Source organism: Aquarana catesbeiana, linkage group LG08 (assembly GCF_042186555.1).
Source record: "Aquarana catesbeiana isolate 2022-GZ linkage group LG08, ASM4218655v1, whole genome shotgun sequence".
NCBI classification, from domain to species: domain Eukaryota; kingdom Metazoa; phylum Chordata; class Amphibia; order Anura; family Ranidae; genus Aquarana; species Aquarana catesbeiana.
Genome location: NC_133331.1, coordinates 230067444 through 230082360, shown reverse-complemented (window position 1 = coordinate 230082360; position 14917 = coordinate 230067444). Strand labels below are relative to the sequence as shown.

Genomic DNA, 14917 nt, shown 5'->3' with positions numbered 1-14917 from the left:
ATGTTTCAGACAAATTGTAGTCCTTCAGAGGTTTTATGTCAAATGGGTAGTAGTTCTACAATATAAATATATCATATTAGTAATATAATAACATAAAAATGCATATAGAGCAAAGAAAATTGCATTATTGCATCTATATATGGCATAAACAGATCATATGTCATACTTACAAGATTATATAAAAATAGATATTGCATATAATTGATGAGTTAATGATCAGTTTCCCAGAGAGGGCAGCGCCGACATGCACCAGATGGAACCGCGAGGAAATGAGCCCAAAACTACACATACAGTGACTCCAGGTAACGGAGCAAAGATGTCAGTGGGAGACCCCAGAAGAAGAGGATCGGGGCTGCTCTGTGCAAAACCATCACACAGAGCAGGTAAGTATAACATGTTTGTTGTTTTAAAAAAAATCACTTTAGAGACTGTGTGCAGGGAAGATCAGCATCTGAACCCAGAGATGGTGGAGGCTGATAGACTGGAGGTAATATAAGGCATTACAATTACATTTAAAGTAAACTTTTACCAGTATTGTGCATTATACTATTTATACTATTATTATACTATTATATTTTACTTTTTTTAACCCCATTATGACAGGTGATACAAAAAAAGCATGCTGCTACTAAACGTTTTAGGCCTGGTTCACACCGATGTGTTTTTGGTGCTTTTTGCAGAAAGCACTACAGTTCAGTTAACATAGTTTACTATGGGACACATTCACATCTATGCTTTTTTCAGCCGCTGCTTATTTGAAAAGGGTCCAGGACTTTTAGTTCAATAGACTTAAATGGAGAAGATGCAGAAAAGCATGTAGTGCATTTTTGCAGTGATTTGCATTTTTTAATCTGCCCAACAACAAATTGGGCAAAAAAAAAGCATAAACTATGCAAAACGCAAATCGCAGCAAAATCGCGTGTGCAAAAATGCACTGCAGAAATGTATCAAAAGCAAACTGCATAGGTGTGAACTGGGCCTTATTCTGCCCATAGACGTATCGATTTACGGATGGGAATATTCATATGAAGAATGTTTATACATTCCCTGAATGAAAGAATGTCATTTGCAGTTCACTTGGTTATATATACCCTATCACCCTCACACCTACCCTCTCCATTTTACTGCACTCATCACCCTCCTGCAAATACTGAACCCACATGTTGAATTGAACTCCAAGACAGTGAGGTATGTGCACGCATATTCATCCTGCTCCCATCCTACTTTCTCATTGGGCAGTGTGGTTTCTCACCACACTGCCTAAATTCTGTTAGTCCCTCCTGAACTGGCCAAATTTCAATCCATGTATGGACAGTTTTAGTCTACAACCAACTGAGCGCCTACCTCCCTGGCAATGACCTTCCTGACTCTTTATAGTCTGGCTTTTGCTCTCAACACCCCACTGAAACTGCCCTATTAACACTTACTAACAATTTACCCACTGTTAAAAACAATGGCTGCTTCTTCATATGTATACTGCTCGACTTTTTAGCTGCCCTTGATACTGTTGACCACCCTCAAAAAACTCCACTCCCCTGGCCCCCAAGACTCTGATCTTTCCGGGTTTTCCTCCTGCCTATCACATCGCTCTGTTAGTGTTGTCTATACCTCTGTCTCCTCCTCTCCACTTCCTCTTTCTGTAGGGTTCCCCCAAGGTTCTGTTCTCAAAACCCTCCTCTTCTCTATCTACACCTCCTTCCTTGGTCACTTAATAAACTCCCACAGCTTCCTATAGCCCTTCTAAGCTGATGACACCCAAATCTCTCTCTCGACTCCTCACCTCACTCACTCCTTCAGTCTCCTCTTGCATTACTAACTTAATAACTGATATATCGGTATGGATGTCACACCTCTTCCTTAAACTCAGTCTTTCCACAACTGAGCTCAAAAATTTTACTTTTTGGAAGGTGTGTGTCCCATTACATCTGGCATTAAACTAATACAGCATTTCATAACAAGAACATCATACCAACAGTCAGACATGGTGGTGGTAGCGTGATGGTCTGAGGCTACTTTGCAGCTTCAGGACCTGGGCGACTTACCAATAATTGATGGAACCATGAATTCTGAGCTCCACCAGAAAATCCTAAAGGAGAATGTCTGGCCATCAGTTTGTGACCTCAAGCTCAAGTGCACTTGGGTTATGCAGCAGGACAATGATCTGAAACACAATAGCAAGTCCACCTCCAAATGGTTCAAACAAAGGCAAATGTAGGTTTTGGAGTGGCCTATTTAAAGCCCGGACTTAAATTCAATCAGATCTGTCAGAGTTGGCCCCACCCTCCGCCCCCCGAACTTTCCAATCCTGTGTGAGCGGGGACTCCGCCTTCACATTCCTTCATGCCCGCTCTGGTCCCCCCCCCAGGAGGATGCGGAGTTACCAGCGGACCTGAGAGGGGACTTTCCATAGAGAAGATCCAATTTACTGTCTAAGTATGTGACTACTGACAGCTGATTAATCATCTCCTGGATACGGGTGTGCTGAATACAGGATCGGGGGTTACATACCATCCGGGATAGGAGCTCATCCACCTTTATGCCAGGAGCTGGTGAGTGAGGACCCTTGAGGGGGATCACAAATATCACTGGATGCAGTGTGGAGCACAAGAGTCACCTTAGATGCCTATGAACATTTATTTATTTATATATATATATATATATATATATATATATATATATATATATATATATATATATATATCTTTTTCAGACACTATTTTTTGCATGAACATTTTAAATTTTTTATAGTGAACATTATGCCATTTTTGGAGGTTTATTTTTATTTCTGATTTTATTTTTTATCACTTTTTGGTTATTGTATTTGCTGGTTTGCGCATTTTTTGTCAATGTAGCATTTCACTTTCACAATTGTGGAATCTCATATGTGTTTTGGATTTCCAGCGTTTATTATATGTGTTGGTTTATGGTTGTCACATTTTTTCCTGTGGAGTTATCTCCATTTTATAGTGTTGGTGCATTATTGTAGGATCTGCCCTATGGTTACACTAGGTGCTTCGTTATTGTAACTCCTACATAGTGACACACACACATTATACACCTTGCCTATACTAGGGGAGGCACATTTTTATTTATTATTTTTTTTATTTATTTTTTATTATTTTTTTATTTTAACTTCTTCAATTATTTATTTATTTTCAAGGTGTAGTACACATATGTAAGTCACTTCTTTTCTGTGTTTAAAAGGGACACACACTTAGTGATACAAACACACAATTCACATTAATTTATTTTATTTCACTTAATTTATATCACCACTTTTAGGTGGATGGAGCATATCTATACGTGAATGTAGTAAACATTCTTGTAGAAACTCCGTTTTCCATCACTATAGGGAGCGCCAATTTTCCCCTACCTATTACTTGATTAAATTCAATTGAAATGCTATATCATGACTTACACAAGCTGTTCATGCTGGAAAAACCCTCCAGCCCCGGAAGATTTGGCTGCTCAATGACCAGGCCAATTTTTGCGATTCAACACTGCCTCACTTTAACTGACAATTGCTCGGTTGTGCGACACTGTACCCAAAAAAAATTGATGTCCTTTTTTTCTCACAAATAGAGCTTTCTTTTAGTGGTATTTTCTTTTAGTGGTATTTGATCACCTCAGTGTTTTTTTTTTTTTTTTTTTTTTTTTGTGCTATAAACAAAAGAAGAGTGACAACTTTGAAAAAAAAAACACAGTATCTTTTACTTTTTGCTATAATAAACATCCCACATTTTTTAATCAAAAAAAACTTTTTTTCCTCAGTTTGGGCCGATATTTATTCTTCTACATCTTCTACTCTACTCTTCTACATCTTCTACTCTTAAAAAAAAAAAAAAAAAAAAAAAAAAAAACGTAATAAGTGTATATTGATTGGTTTGTGCAAAAGTTATAGCGTCTACAAAATAGGGGATAATTTATGGAATGTTTATTACTTTTTTTTTTTTTTTTTTTACTAGTAATGGTGGCGATCCGATCTGCGATTTTTATCGGGACTGCGACATTATGGCGGACGCATCAGACACTTTTGACACATTTTTTGAAACCATCAATGGGACTGTCTAGGAGGAGAGAGAGATCGGTGTTCATACATAGTATGTACACACAATCTGTCTCCTCCCCTGAAAGAACGGGGATCTGTGTGTTTACACACACAGATCCCGGTTCTCGCTCTGTCACGGGCGATCGCGGGAGCCTGGCAGTCATCGCGTCCGCCAGGCACTCGCATCAGCTCCAGGCATATGTTGCGGGTGCGCGCGAAAAGGCAGGGCGACATAGTGTGATGTAGTTTTGCCCAGCCGTGCCATTCTGCCGCAGTAAAACTGTGGCGGCTGGTCGGCAAGCGGTTAAAACGATCCTGCAAAGAAGAGGTGGCCAAAATTGCACCACAGCAATGTGAAAGACTCATTGCCAGTTATCGCAAACGCTGGATTGCAGTTGTTGCCACCAAGGGTGGCACAATCAGTTATTAGGTTTAGGGGGCAATTACTTTTCAACATAAAGCCAGGCAGGTTTGGACAGCTTTTTTGCCCTAATAAATGAAACCATCATTTAAAAAACTGCATTTTGTATTTACTACAAACGCTCTTGAGTTTATGACAAGGATAAAGACTTTGATATATATAATCAGTAACAACATACTAGTTGGGAAAGCTGTTTAACAAATATAATTTGGCATATTTTCACACTTGAAACTTTTTTATTTGTAATTACAGGGGCTTTGAAAGTCTTGTGAATCGGATTAAAGCAAATATACCAAATGACACTGTAATACTGAACAAAGCTGTTAAGAGAATTTCCTGGGATGGCTCCTTCCAGGGCAGTGACTCCCGTGTGTATCCCGTTCAAGTGCAGTGCGAGGATGGAGATACATTTGTGGCGGATCATGTAATTGTCACCGTCCCATTAGGTAACATTCAGTACATTAGACCACATTCATTACATTACAGTGTGCCAAATGCTGGTGCAGATTACTACAACTATGCTGCAATATATCTTACACAGTTGGCACCCTACAAAAATACTATAAGCTTGATGTGTTTTATATTTCTGTTCAATGCATTTTTATTAAAATATATAGTTAAACCCAAAACCATTAAATATACAGTATATTGCCGCTAACAAGTTCTTAGATATGGTGGCTGCGTTTGTTTTTAATTTCCAGGCTAAGAATTTTTGTTAGCAAGTACAAAAAAGACCTGCTGATCCTGCCAGAAATGCATTGTCCTTGTCCATTGAGTGAGTGTAGCCACCCAGGGACAGGAAGTGTTATTTGCATGACCACCAGGTTAAAATCAAGGAAACAAAGCCTGAAAAACTACTAATGCAGACACTAGCTAAAGACTGCTAGGCTACAGTATGTACAATTTTTGTTTTTAAAGCGGAACGTCAGTCATTTTTTCAACTTGCCATCTATTAAATCTTCTGCCCTTGTCGTTTAAACTTTGGATAGTAAAACGCTTTTTTTTTTCTGCCAGTAAATACCTTATATCACCCACTTCCTGTTTCTTGTCTGGTAAAAAGCCTAGACTTATGACATCATGCACAGCTCTCTCTCATGAGAGTTTGCCAGGAAGGGAGGGGGGATGAGTCATAAGAGGGCCAATGAGAGCTGCAGAGCTGGAGATGTTCCTCTGTGTGTCTGTGTAAAGCGAACAGGCAGCAGCTTCAGCTGGCCACAGTTAAAATGGTTGCAGCCAGACTCCGTGGAGGGAGATTTCTGCAGCATATTTGGCAAGTACAGAATCACAGTATATATATAAAATAATATGCAAAGTGTTTGGCAGAAAGCTTCAGAATGGCAAAGATGTTTTTATTACAAAATTATGTGAGCAGACTGCAGTTCCGCTTTAAGTTTAGATATGCATTATGTTTTTAAAAGGTAATAACTAGAGTTGCACAGATACCACTTTTTTAAGACTGAGTACAAGTACCAATACTTTTTTTCAAGTACTCGCCGATACCGATTACCGATACTGTGACAGTGGCACTAATATGCAGCACTGTGTCGGGGCTGGGCTCAGCCCTTCCTTCTCAGAGCAGGCCGCTCAGCTGTCGGTTAATTGCCAGCTCCAATCTTTTCCACAGTGACTCACCTGAAAATATCCTGTACCTCAGTCCTGCTGGTTACTTAAGCTATCCAGTTCCTCTCTGCCTTCGCCTTGGTCAAACACATCCAGATACTCTCTCCTGTGTACCTGTTGAAGACTTGCTTGGCTGACGTCCGTTCTGGTTCCTGATCCTGCTTGCTGTTACACTACGCTGATTCTCCGGTTTCCTGATTTCCTGGCCTGTCGTGAAGTACGCTGATCTCTGGCACCCTGACGTCCTGGCTTGTCTGACTATCCGTTCCGGTTACCGAACTCTGGCTATGATTTGACTACATTGCTCTGTTTACCTTTTACTATTATTATTATTATTAAACAGGTGTGATTTTTAACTGCACTTCTGTCTCGGTCTGATTCATGGTTTCTGACAGTAGACAAAGGCCATGAATTCAGAAGATGCAGTCAATCCACTTGTTGGTAATATTTTTTCCAGGTTGGATCAGCAGGATCACCGTATGGATCTGTTTGCCTTAATGTTACAGACGCTCCAGAATCATATGGCTCACCTGGAATCTCCCACTGTGTCGCAGGCCGTCCCTGCTGCTGCTCCAGTCTCTGTGTAGGCACCCGCCTCAAGTATTACCTCTATAAGAGGTAGGTCTGGTTCCGCTCTGCTTCCCCAGCGATTTGGGGGCGATCCAGTTCAATGCAGAGGGTTTCTAAATCAGGTTGAGATATACTTAGAGATGCTGCCCCAGGCGTTTCCCATGGACAGAAGCAAAGTAGGTTTTGTGATATCTTTGCTTACTGAGAGAGCCTTGGCATGGGCAAACCCTCTATGGGAAACGCAAAAACCCGTTGTCCTGAGTTACCCAGAGTTTGTGGCTTCCTTTAAAAGGGTATTTGATGTCCATCAGAGTATGAGAACTGTTGTTGATTATGCCATTGAATTCCGTACTCTGGCAGCAGAGGTTGCGTGGAACAATGAAGCCCTTGTGGCTGCTTTTTCTCATGGTCTCTCGCATACCATCAAAGATGAGATAGCAGCCCGAGATATACCCACTGAGCTGGAGAAGTTGATCACGTTTGCCATCCTCATTGACTCCAGACTCAGAGAAAGACTCAGAGCGCTTGCGGAAGCCTCCTGTACATTTGTCTCCGAGCCTTGCAGTCCCACCCTTGCTTTCCTCACCTCCCGTGCCTCCTGGTACCGAGTCGGTCAATGACGTGGAACCCATGCAGATGGGCTTCACACGTCTCTCTGCGGATGAGGGAACCTTTAGGAGGAGGGAGAGTTTGTGGCCAGGCAGGTCACTTTTTGAAGTCTTGTCCTACCTATCCAGGGAACGCCCAAACCTTGAGATTCTGTTGCGGACAGACCTTAGGTGGTGTTGTTTTGTCCCCAGTTATCCAGAAGGATACGCCTCTGGTCCCGGTTATCCTTTCTTGGTCTGATACATCCGTCGATCTACAGGCTGTAATCGACTCTGGGGCTGCAGGCCTGTTCATTGATGCTGCCTTTGTATCTAAGCACTCAATTCCTCTGCTGCTTGGTGCCACTCCACTTGCCATTGAGGCTTTTGACGGGAGAGCCTTCCCATGTGACTTATGAGACTGTTCCATTGTCCATGGCCGTAGGGGCTCTTCCCCATGAGATAATCAAATTCCAAGTTATTTCCTCACCTACGTTTCTGCTGGTTATTGGTTATCCTTGGTTACAGAAGCACAACCCCTCTTTTGATTGGCTTTGTGCTGCGGTTCTCTCCTGGTCGCCACAATGCAGCAAGACATGTTTCCAGAATGTGGCTAAGGTCCTATGCACCTCTTCACTCTCCTCCCTGCCGGAGGAGTACCGCGATATTAGCAATGTCTTTGATAAAGGTCGAGCCGGTAGTTTGCCTCCACACCGGTCATATGATTGCGCAATTGACCTTCAGCCTGGTGCCATACCCCCTTGTGGCTGGGTTTACCCTTTGTCAGTCTCGGAGGATAAGGCCATGGAGGAGTATGTTGCAGACGCACTTTCTCAAAGATTTATCCGCAAGTTCTCGTCTCCTGCTGGTGCTGGTTTATTCTTTGTGAAGAAGAGTGGTGAACTGAGACCTTGTATTGATTATAGGGGTCTCAATCGTTTCACGATTAAGAATGCTTACCCAATTCCGTTGATTACGGAGTTATTTGACCGCCTCAAGGGAGCAACGGTTTTCACAAAGCTGGATTTGAGAGGAGCATATAATCTCGTGAGGATTAAGGAGGGTGGCAAATGGAAAACTGTGTTTTAATACCAGAACAAACCATTATGAGTACCTTGTAATTCCATTTGGCCTTTGCAATGCTCTGGCAGTTTTCCAGGAATTTATCAACGATGTCCTCTGAGATTTGTTGCAGCTAGGTGTGGTGGTTTATCTCGACAATATCATTTTTTCCAAGTCCCTAGAGAGCCACCACACAGACGTCTGTCGTGTGCTTCAGAAGCTGAGAGAGAACAATCTCCATTGTAAAATTGGAGAAGTGCGAGTTCCATCGTGAACAGGTTAAATTCCTGGGATGTCATTTCCACTGCCAGTTTTTCGATGAACCCAGAGAAACTTTCAACAGTCCTACAGTGGCCCCGACCCATGGGTATACGTCCTCTGCAATGTTTTCTTGGCTTTGCCAACTATTATCAGAAGTTTATTCGTAACTTCTTGTCTCTGGTCAAGCCCCTGACTGATATGACCAGAAAGGACAGTAACCCACAGAGTTGGTCTCTGGAGTCCATTAAGGCCTTTGAGAGTCTCAAGGCTGCCTTTGTTTCTGCTCCTGTGTTGGCACATCCTGATCCTATGTTACCCTTTATCCTTGGGGTTGATGCTTCTGAGACTGGAGTTGGCGCCCTCCTGTCTCAACGTCCTACCTCCTGAGATCGTTATGCATACTTGTGGCTACTTTTCCAAGAAATTGTCACCTGCGGAATGCAATTATGAGATTGGGGACAGAGAGTTATTAGCGATCATTTTAGCCCTAAATGAATGGAGGTATCTCCTCGAAGATACCACTGTGCCGGTTCTCATTCTTACTGACCATAAGAATCTCACATTCTTGTCTAAACGCCTCTCTCCCAGAAGGGCGCGATGGGCTCTTTTCTTGTCAAGTTTCAATTTCTCATTGTTACCCGGTACTAAGAATGTAAGGGCTGACGCTTTGTTGCGACAATTTTCCCCCACTTCCAAGATGGAGTCGGTTCCTGTTCCTGTGATACGGTTCGCACCAGTCTCACTTCTCCTTTGGGTGACAAAATTCTTGCCGCTCAGGTCCATGCTCCTCCTGAGAATCCTTGTGACTCTCGCTTCTGTACCTGTTGAAGACTTGCTTGGCTGATGTCCCTTCTGGTTCCTGATCCTGCTTGCGTTTCCACTACGCTGATTCTCCAGTTTCCTGATTTCCTGGCCTGTCCTGAAGTATGCTGATCTCTGGCTCCCTGACGTCCTGGCTTGTCTGACTATCCGTTAACTCTGGCTATAATTTGACTACGTTGCACTGTCTACCTTTTACTATTATTATTATTAAACAAGTGTGATTTTAACTGCACTTCTGTCTCGGTCTGATTCATGGAGTCTGACACTCTGATGGGCACTGATAAGGCGTGGACTTTGTCAGTAGTCTTTTTTTTTTTTTTACTACTTTATTTTTTACAATATATATCATATTTTTTACAGTGCTTTCTTTTTTGGGGAGGGGAGGAGTGGATGGTGTCACTGTTTTTATTTATTTTTATTTATTTATTTATTTATTTTTTTTACAATTGTAGCTTATAAATATTAATTACAATTCTTTTTTTTATTGTTATTTTTTTATCTTCCCTGTTGGGGGGGGGGCTTTGGTGAGATATCACCAAAGCCCCCCCTGACATTTCCCCTTTGAGACAGGGAAAGGGACTGAGGACACAGATTCCCCAGTGCCTTTCTCAGCAGTCTCAGCTGCACTGAAGATGAATGGACAGGAGACAGAGTATACAATGCTCCGTTATGAATAGACAGAGTCAGTAATCACTGACCCTGTTCATTCAGAAAAGGAAAGAGCCGCTATGACATATATAGCTCCTTCCTCCACTCTCCATCCTGACAGATCTGGGACAGGGGGGGACTGAAGGACACGGAGGGGGCCCGGAGGAGCACAGGGAGGAGGGCACAGGAGACAATCAGGGGTAATCGGTGCGGCGGTGGGGGAAGTTAAAAGTGCCGATCTCCCTGTATAATTTCAATAAAGCAGCTGAAAGCCACGGGAGGGGGGGGCGGAGGAGAAGCGGCTCTCGGCTGCTTTATTGAAATCTATATATCGGTGAGATCGGTGCTTGCTACAACCCCACCGGCGCCGCACCGATAACCCCTGACTGCCCAGGTATCGGATCAAGCATTAGAGCATTTTCAAGTACAAGTACTTGTGCAAATGCTCAGTATTGATGCTAGTATCAGCATCAATGCAACCCTAGTAATAACCACACAAAAGAAGCAACACTCGTATCATATTTGCATTATAGAGTATAGGATCAATACAAAGCAGATTAAATCCCTGTATAGGTCTAACAAAGGACCAATTTAATGTGCTTCAGACTTTAGGGGGGCCAGACTGACTAGTGGGAGTGGAAAATTTCTTGGCATCAGTAGGAGTAAACAATGTCCCATCTTTGGTATTAGGGGAAATATTAACGCACCATCATTGGTATTAGTGGGAGAATTAGTTCCCAATCATTTGTGTCAGTAAGAGGAATAGTGCCCCATCGTTAGTAATAGGAAAAGAAAATGCCGCTCCAGGTGAGTGATGGACCCAGGTAAGCTGGGGAATGGACTCCTCCCAGGGGTGCTAGCCTCGGCTCGCTGGCCATGCAATTTGGATAAAGAATGGATGGCTGCACACCGAGGTAGTGATGAATAGCTTTATTGTAAAATCCGTAACATGAATGATGCACACGGTCAGACTTTGTTCGGACATTCCGACAACAAAATCCTAGGATTTTTTCAGACGGATGTTGGCTCAAACTTGTTTTGCGTACACACGGTCGCACAAAGTTGTCGGAATTTCCGATCGCCAACCACATGGTCACGTACACCACGTTCGACAAGACTAGAAAAGGCCGGTTCAGAACCAAGCGCGGCACCCTTTGGGCTCCTTTTGCTAATCTCGTGTTAGTAAAAGTTTGGTGAGAGACGATTTGCGCTTTTTCAGACTCGTGGCTTTCAGATCGTTTTCTGCCGTTCAGTTTGTGCTTGTTGGTTTGTATCTGCTCTTCAGTGCGTGCAGCAAGTTCCGCGTGACTTTAATTAGTCATTGTATTCTTGTTCGTTCGTTACTGTTTTTCAGGTCGCTCTTCACAGGCCTTGCTGTTCTTCAGTGCGTTCTGTTACTGCGTTCTGGGCAGCCGACCGTTTTCTAGCCATGTTGAGTATGCATACTCCTCGTAGAGTTCGTGCTGTGCGGGGGCTTGGTGTTGGGGTCCTGACCTTGACACAAGTCCAGTCCATAAAAACAAGGAAAAGGGGCGCCACTGAATATGTATCAAATGAAATTTATTTAATAAAAATAACATCCACTCACATGTGGGACTGAAGAGTTGATCTCAGGTACATCTTGTAGCACACAATGGAGGGAAGGACTACAAATATCAGCAAGTCCAATGGCACTGGTATCACCTCTGATGGACTAAAGATGAGTAGCGCTGAGTCAAAGTAGTGTATGGGCACACCACAAGCAGGAGGGCGGAGAAGCCGTCTGGGGTGGTGTGGGTTCCGAGAGTAGAGGATGTGAGGGCGTCCAGCCTGTTGCTTTGTGTGTGAGGCGGAAGTCCAAGCAAAACGTCCGGCATCCGTGATGGAGGAACACGGCCGTGTGGTCGGAGCCAGAACGAGGCTAGGATCGCAAACACTGCGGCGCCGGGCTGTGACAAAGGAGTGCCGCTATCCTCTCCATCGATAGCGAGCTATCTCGGAAACGCGTCGCACAGGAGTGACGTCACAGCCCGGCGCCGCAGTGTTTGCGATCCTAGCCTCGTTCTGGCTCCGACCACACGGCCGTGTTCCTCCATCACGGATGCCGGACGTTTTGCTTGGACTTCCGCCTCACACACAAAGCAACAGGCTGGACGCCCTCACATCCTCTACTCTCGGAACCCACACCACCCCAGACGGCTTCTCCGCCCTCCTGCTTGTGGTGTGCCCATACACTACTTTGACTCAGCGCTACTCATCTTTAGTCCATCAGAGGTGATACCAGTGCCATTGGACTTGCTGATATTTGTAGTCCTTCCCTCCATTGTGTGCTACAAGATGTACCTGAGATCAACTCTTCAGTCCCACATGTGAGTGGATGTTATTTTTATTAAATAAATTTCATTTGATACATATTCAGTGGCGCCCCTTTTCCTTGTTTTTATCTCAGCACATTGGATCTGGCTTTGGTTCCTTTCGGTGGCTGCCTTGAATGACTAATTATACTTACATATATAGGTCATATATATGTTTGTATGGACCCGGCCTTTGTGCGTATAGGCTACAGTATATAAGGTATATGATATTGCGCCTTCTTCTACTTGTTTATCAAGTCCAGTCCATGAACAGGGTGGGGAGGAGTTCATGGACCAAGAATTGGTTGCTTCAGCGTGACCAGTTCTCTCATATGCCTTTGCACCGTGAGATCCGTGAAAATAATCCTGATGATTTCAGGAACTTTCTCAGGATGACGGACCCCGTGTTTCACCGTCTGTTGGCTTCGCTGACCCCTTATATTAGCAGGCAGGATACCTGCATGAGACAAGCCATTACTGCGGAGCAGAGGTTGGTAACTACCCTGCGGTATTTGGCGACAGGGAGAAGTCTGCAGGACTTGAAGTTCTCGACAGGCATCTCCCCCCAGGCTCTGGGGATCATTATCCCAGAGACCTGTTCTGCCATCATCCAGGTCCTACAGAAGGAGTATATGAAGGTAAGATTTATCCTTTAATATCACATTTTATTGTATTGAATGTTTGCTAATATATTGTATTTCTTTCCTCATTCCCTAATTACCATGATTGTAATATGCTGTGAATGTCCCCTTTCTCCTCATGCATGCTGGATTTTTATGTAATTATTATTTTAGGCCCTTCATACATATTTGCCCTTCAATAACCTCCCCAGCATGGTGTCTCCTGGCCCTATATTCACCTCATGTAGTCACTTAACAATGTATTTTATCAGCTCCATAGTAGTGCTTTACCCCAAACACCCCCTAAAATGTTTTTAAATGTTATTTTTTCTTTAAATTCAGGCAGAGTGCCAGAGGCTTTTTTTTTGTGGTGTCCCCAAATAATTTTTAGTAACCCTCCCTCCCCCAACTGCTAACTCAGCTGATCCCAATTCTCTATCTATCCTCAATCCTCTATCTGCTGACTTTGCAAAACCCATACACACTATACACCTCTCTTTTTTGTGCTCAGATTTATGGATGAATTCACCAAAGCATGTAGTGCAAGGGCCTGCCTGTATACTTTCAAATGGTACTGTTTAAAGTTTTTGTATCCTAATATTATCTTGATAGGTAATAGCAGAATGTCCAAATGTCCTCAAATGTGTACAATGTGTATTTATATCTTGGTATTATGACACTTCTTACCTGTCCAGTGGGCTGCCAATAGTGTAACTAAGGAGGGGCTGTTCCAAGTAATACCCATTATTTAGGCATTCATCTCTCAATGAAGTGAAGAGGGTTACCTGTCCAAGATTTCCACACACCCCATAATGTTAGAAATGGCCCATGAGAGGGGGGGAGGGGGAATATGATAGGTGTACCTTATACTTTGGCGTTGTTAAATTGCCCTTAATAAATGCTATCTGGAGGTTGACCCATAATGTTTGTGCCTAATCTGCTTGCCATGTTTCTGAGCAAAAATAGTAATGTTTTATTTTTTCCCTCAACAGTTTCCTTCCACGCCACAGGAATGGCAGACTGTGGCCTCCCACTTTGCCCAGCAGTGGGACTTTCCTAACTGCGAAGGGGCAATTGATGGGAAACACGTCCACATCGTCCCACCACCCAACTCGGGGTCGTACTATTTCAACTATAAGGAGTTCAATAGTATAGTGATGTTGGCGGTGGTGTCGGCTAATTACGACTTCTTGTATGTGGACGTGGGGAAGAATGGCCGGATGTCCGATGGTGGAGTCATCGCCCAGACAGAGTTCTACAGGCGTCTCCAGAATGGCAGCTTGGACTTGCCAGCTCCAGAGGACAATGTGGAAGGACTCCCATTTGTGTTCGTGGCTGATGAAGCGTTTGCGCTGGGGGACCACCTGATGCGGCCATTCCCGATGAGGACCCTCACCCCGTAACAGAGGGTTTTTAATTACCGGCTGGCCAGAGCCCGAAGAGTGGTGGAGAACACACTTGAAATCCTGGCCAGCCAGTTCCGCCTATTTATGAAACCCATCCATATGGCGGTGTATAAACTGAACCATATTATACTGGCGTGCTGTATTCTCCATAACTTTTTAAGGAAACATTCGGCCAACTATGCTGGCTCAGTTGGGCCTGAGGCCGGAATGATACATGAAACCACACTGACGGCGCTTGAAAGCGGCCGTCCTAGCTTGCCCTCCCTGAGTGCCCGTGATGTTCGGTTACGCTACCTGGAGTTCTTTGCGGGTAGGGGGGCTATCAATATGCCAGCAAATCTGTGAAGCCTTTTGATAATAAAAAAAAAAAAAGAAATTCTTTGTGGACATTTACTGCTTGTGTTTGTTTTAGCTGACCCTGACAGAAATGTGTTGAGTCCAGAAAATGTCATGATTGTGTAACCTTATTATACAAAGCACTGTTGGCTGTTATTTACTAAATGCAAAAAAACATTTCAC

The 14917-nt window shown here is 43.6% G+C and overlaps 1 protein-coding gene across 1 annotated transcript in view; it reads left to right on the top strand.

Moving 5' to 3' along the window:
• Positions 1-14917, top strand: part of PAOX (polyamine oxidase) — a 72360-nt gene that overhangs the window by 39879 nt on the left and 17564 nt on the right. The window contains exon 3 of the mRNA XM_073596934.1: positions 4722-4915. Coding sequence (XP_073453035.1) covers positions 4722-4915 — 194 coding nt within the window. The remainder of the gene's footprint in view (positions 1-4721; positions 4916-14917) is intronic.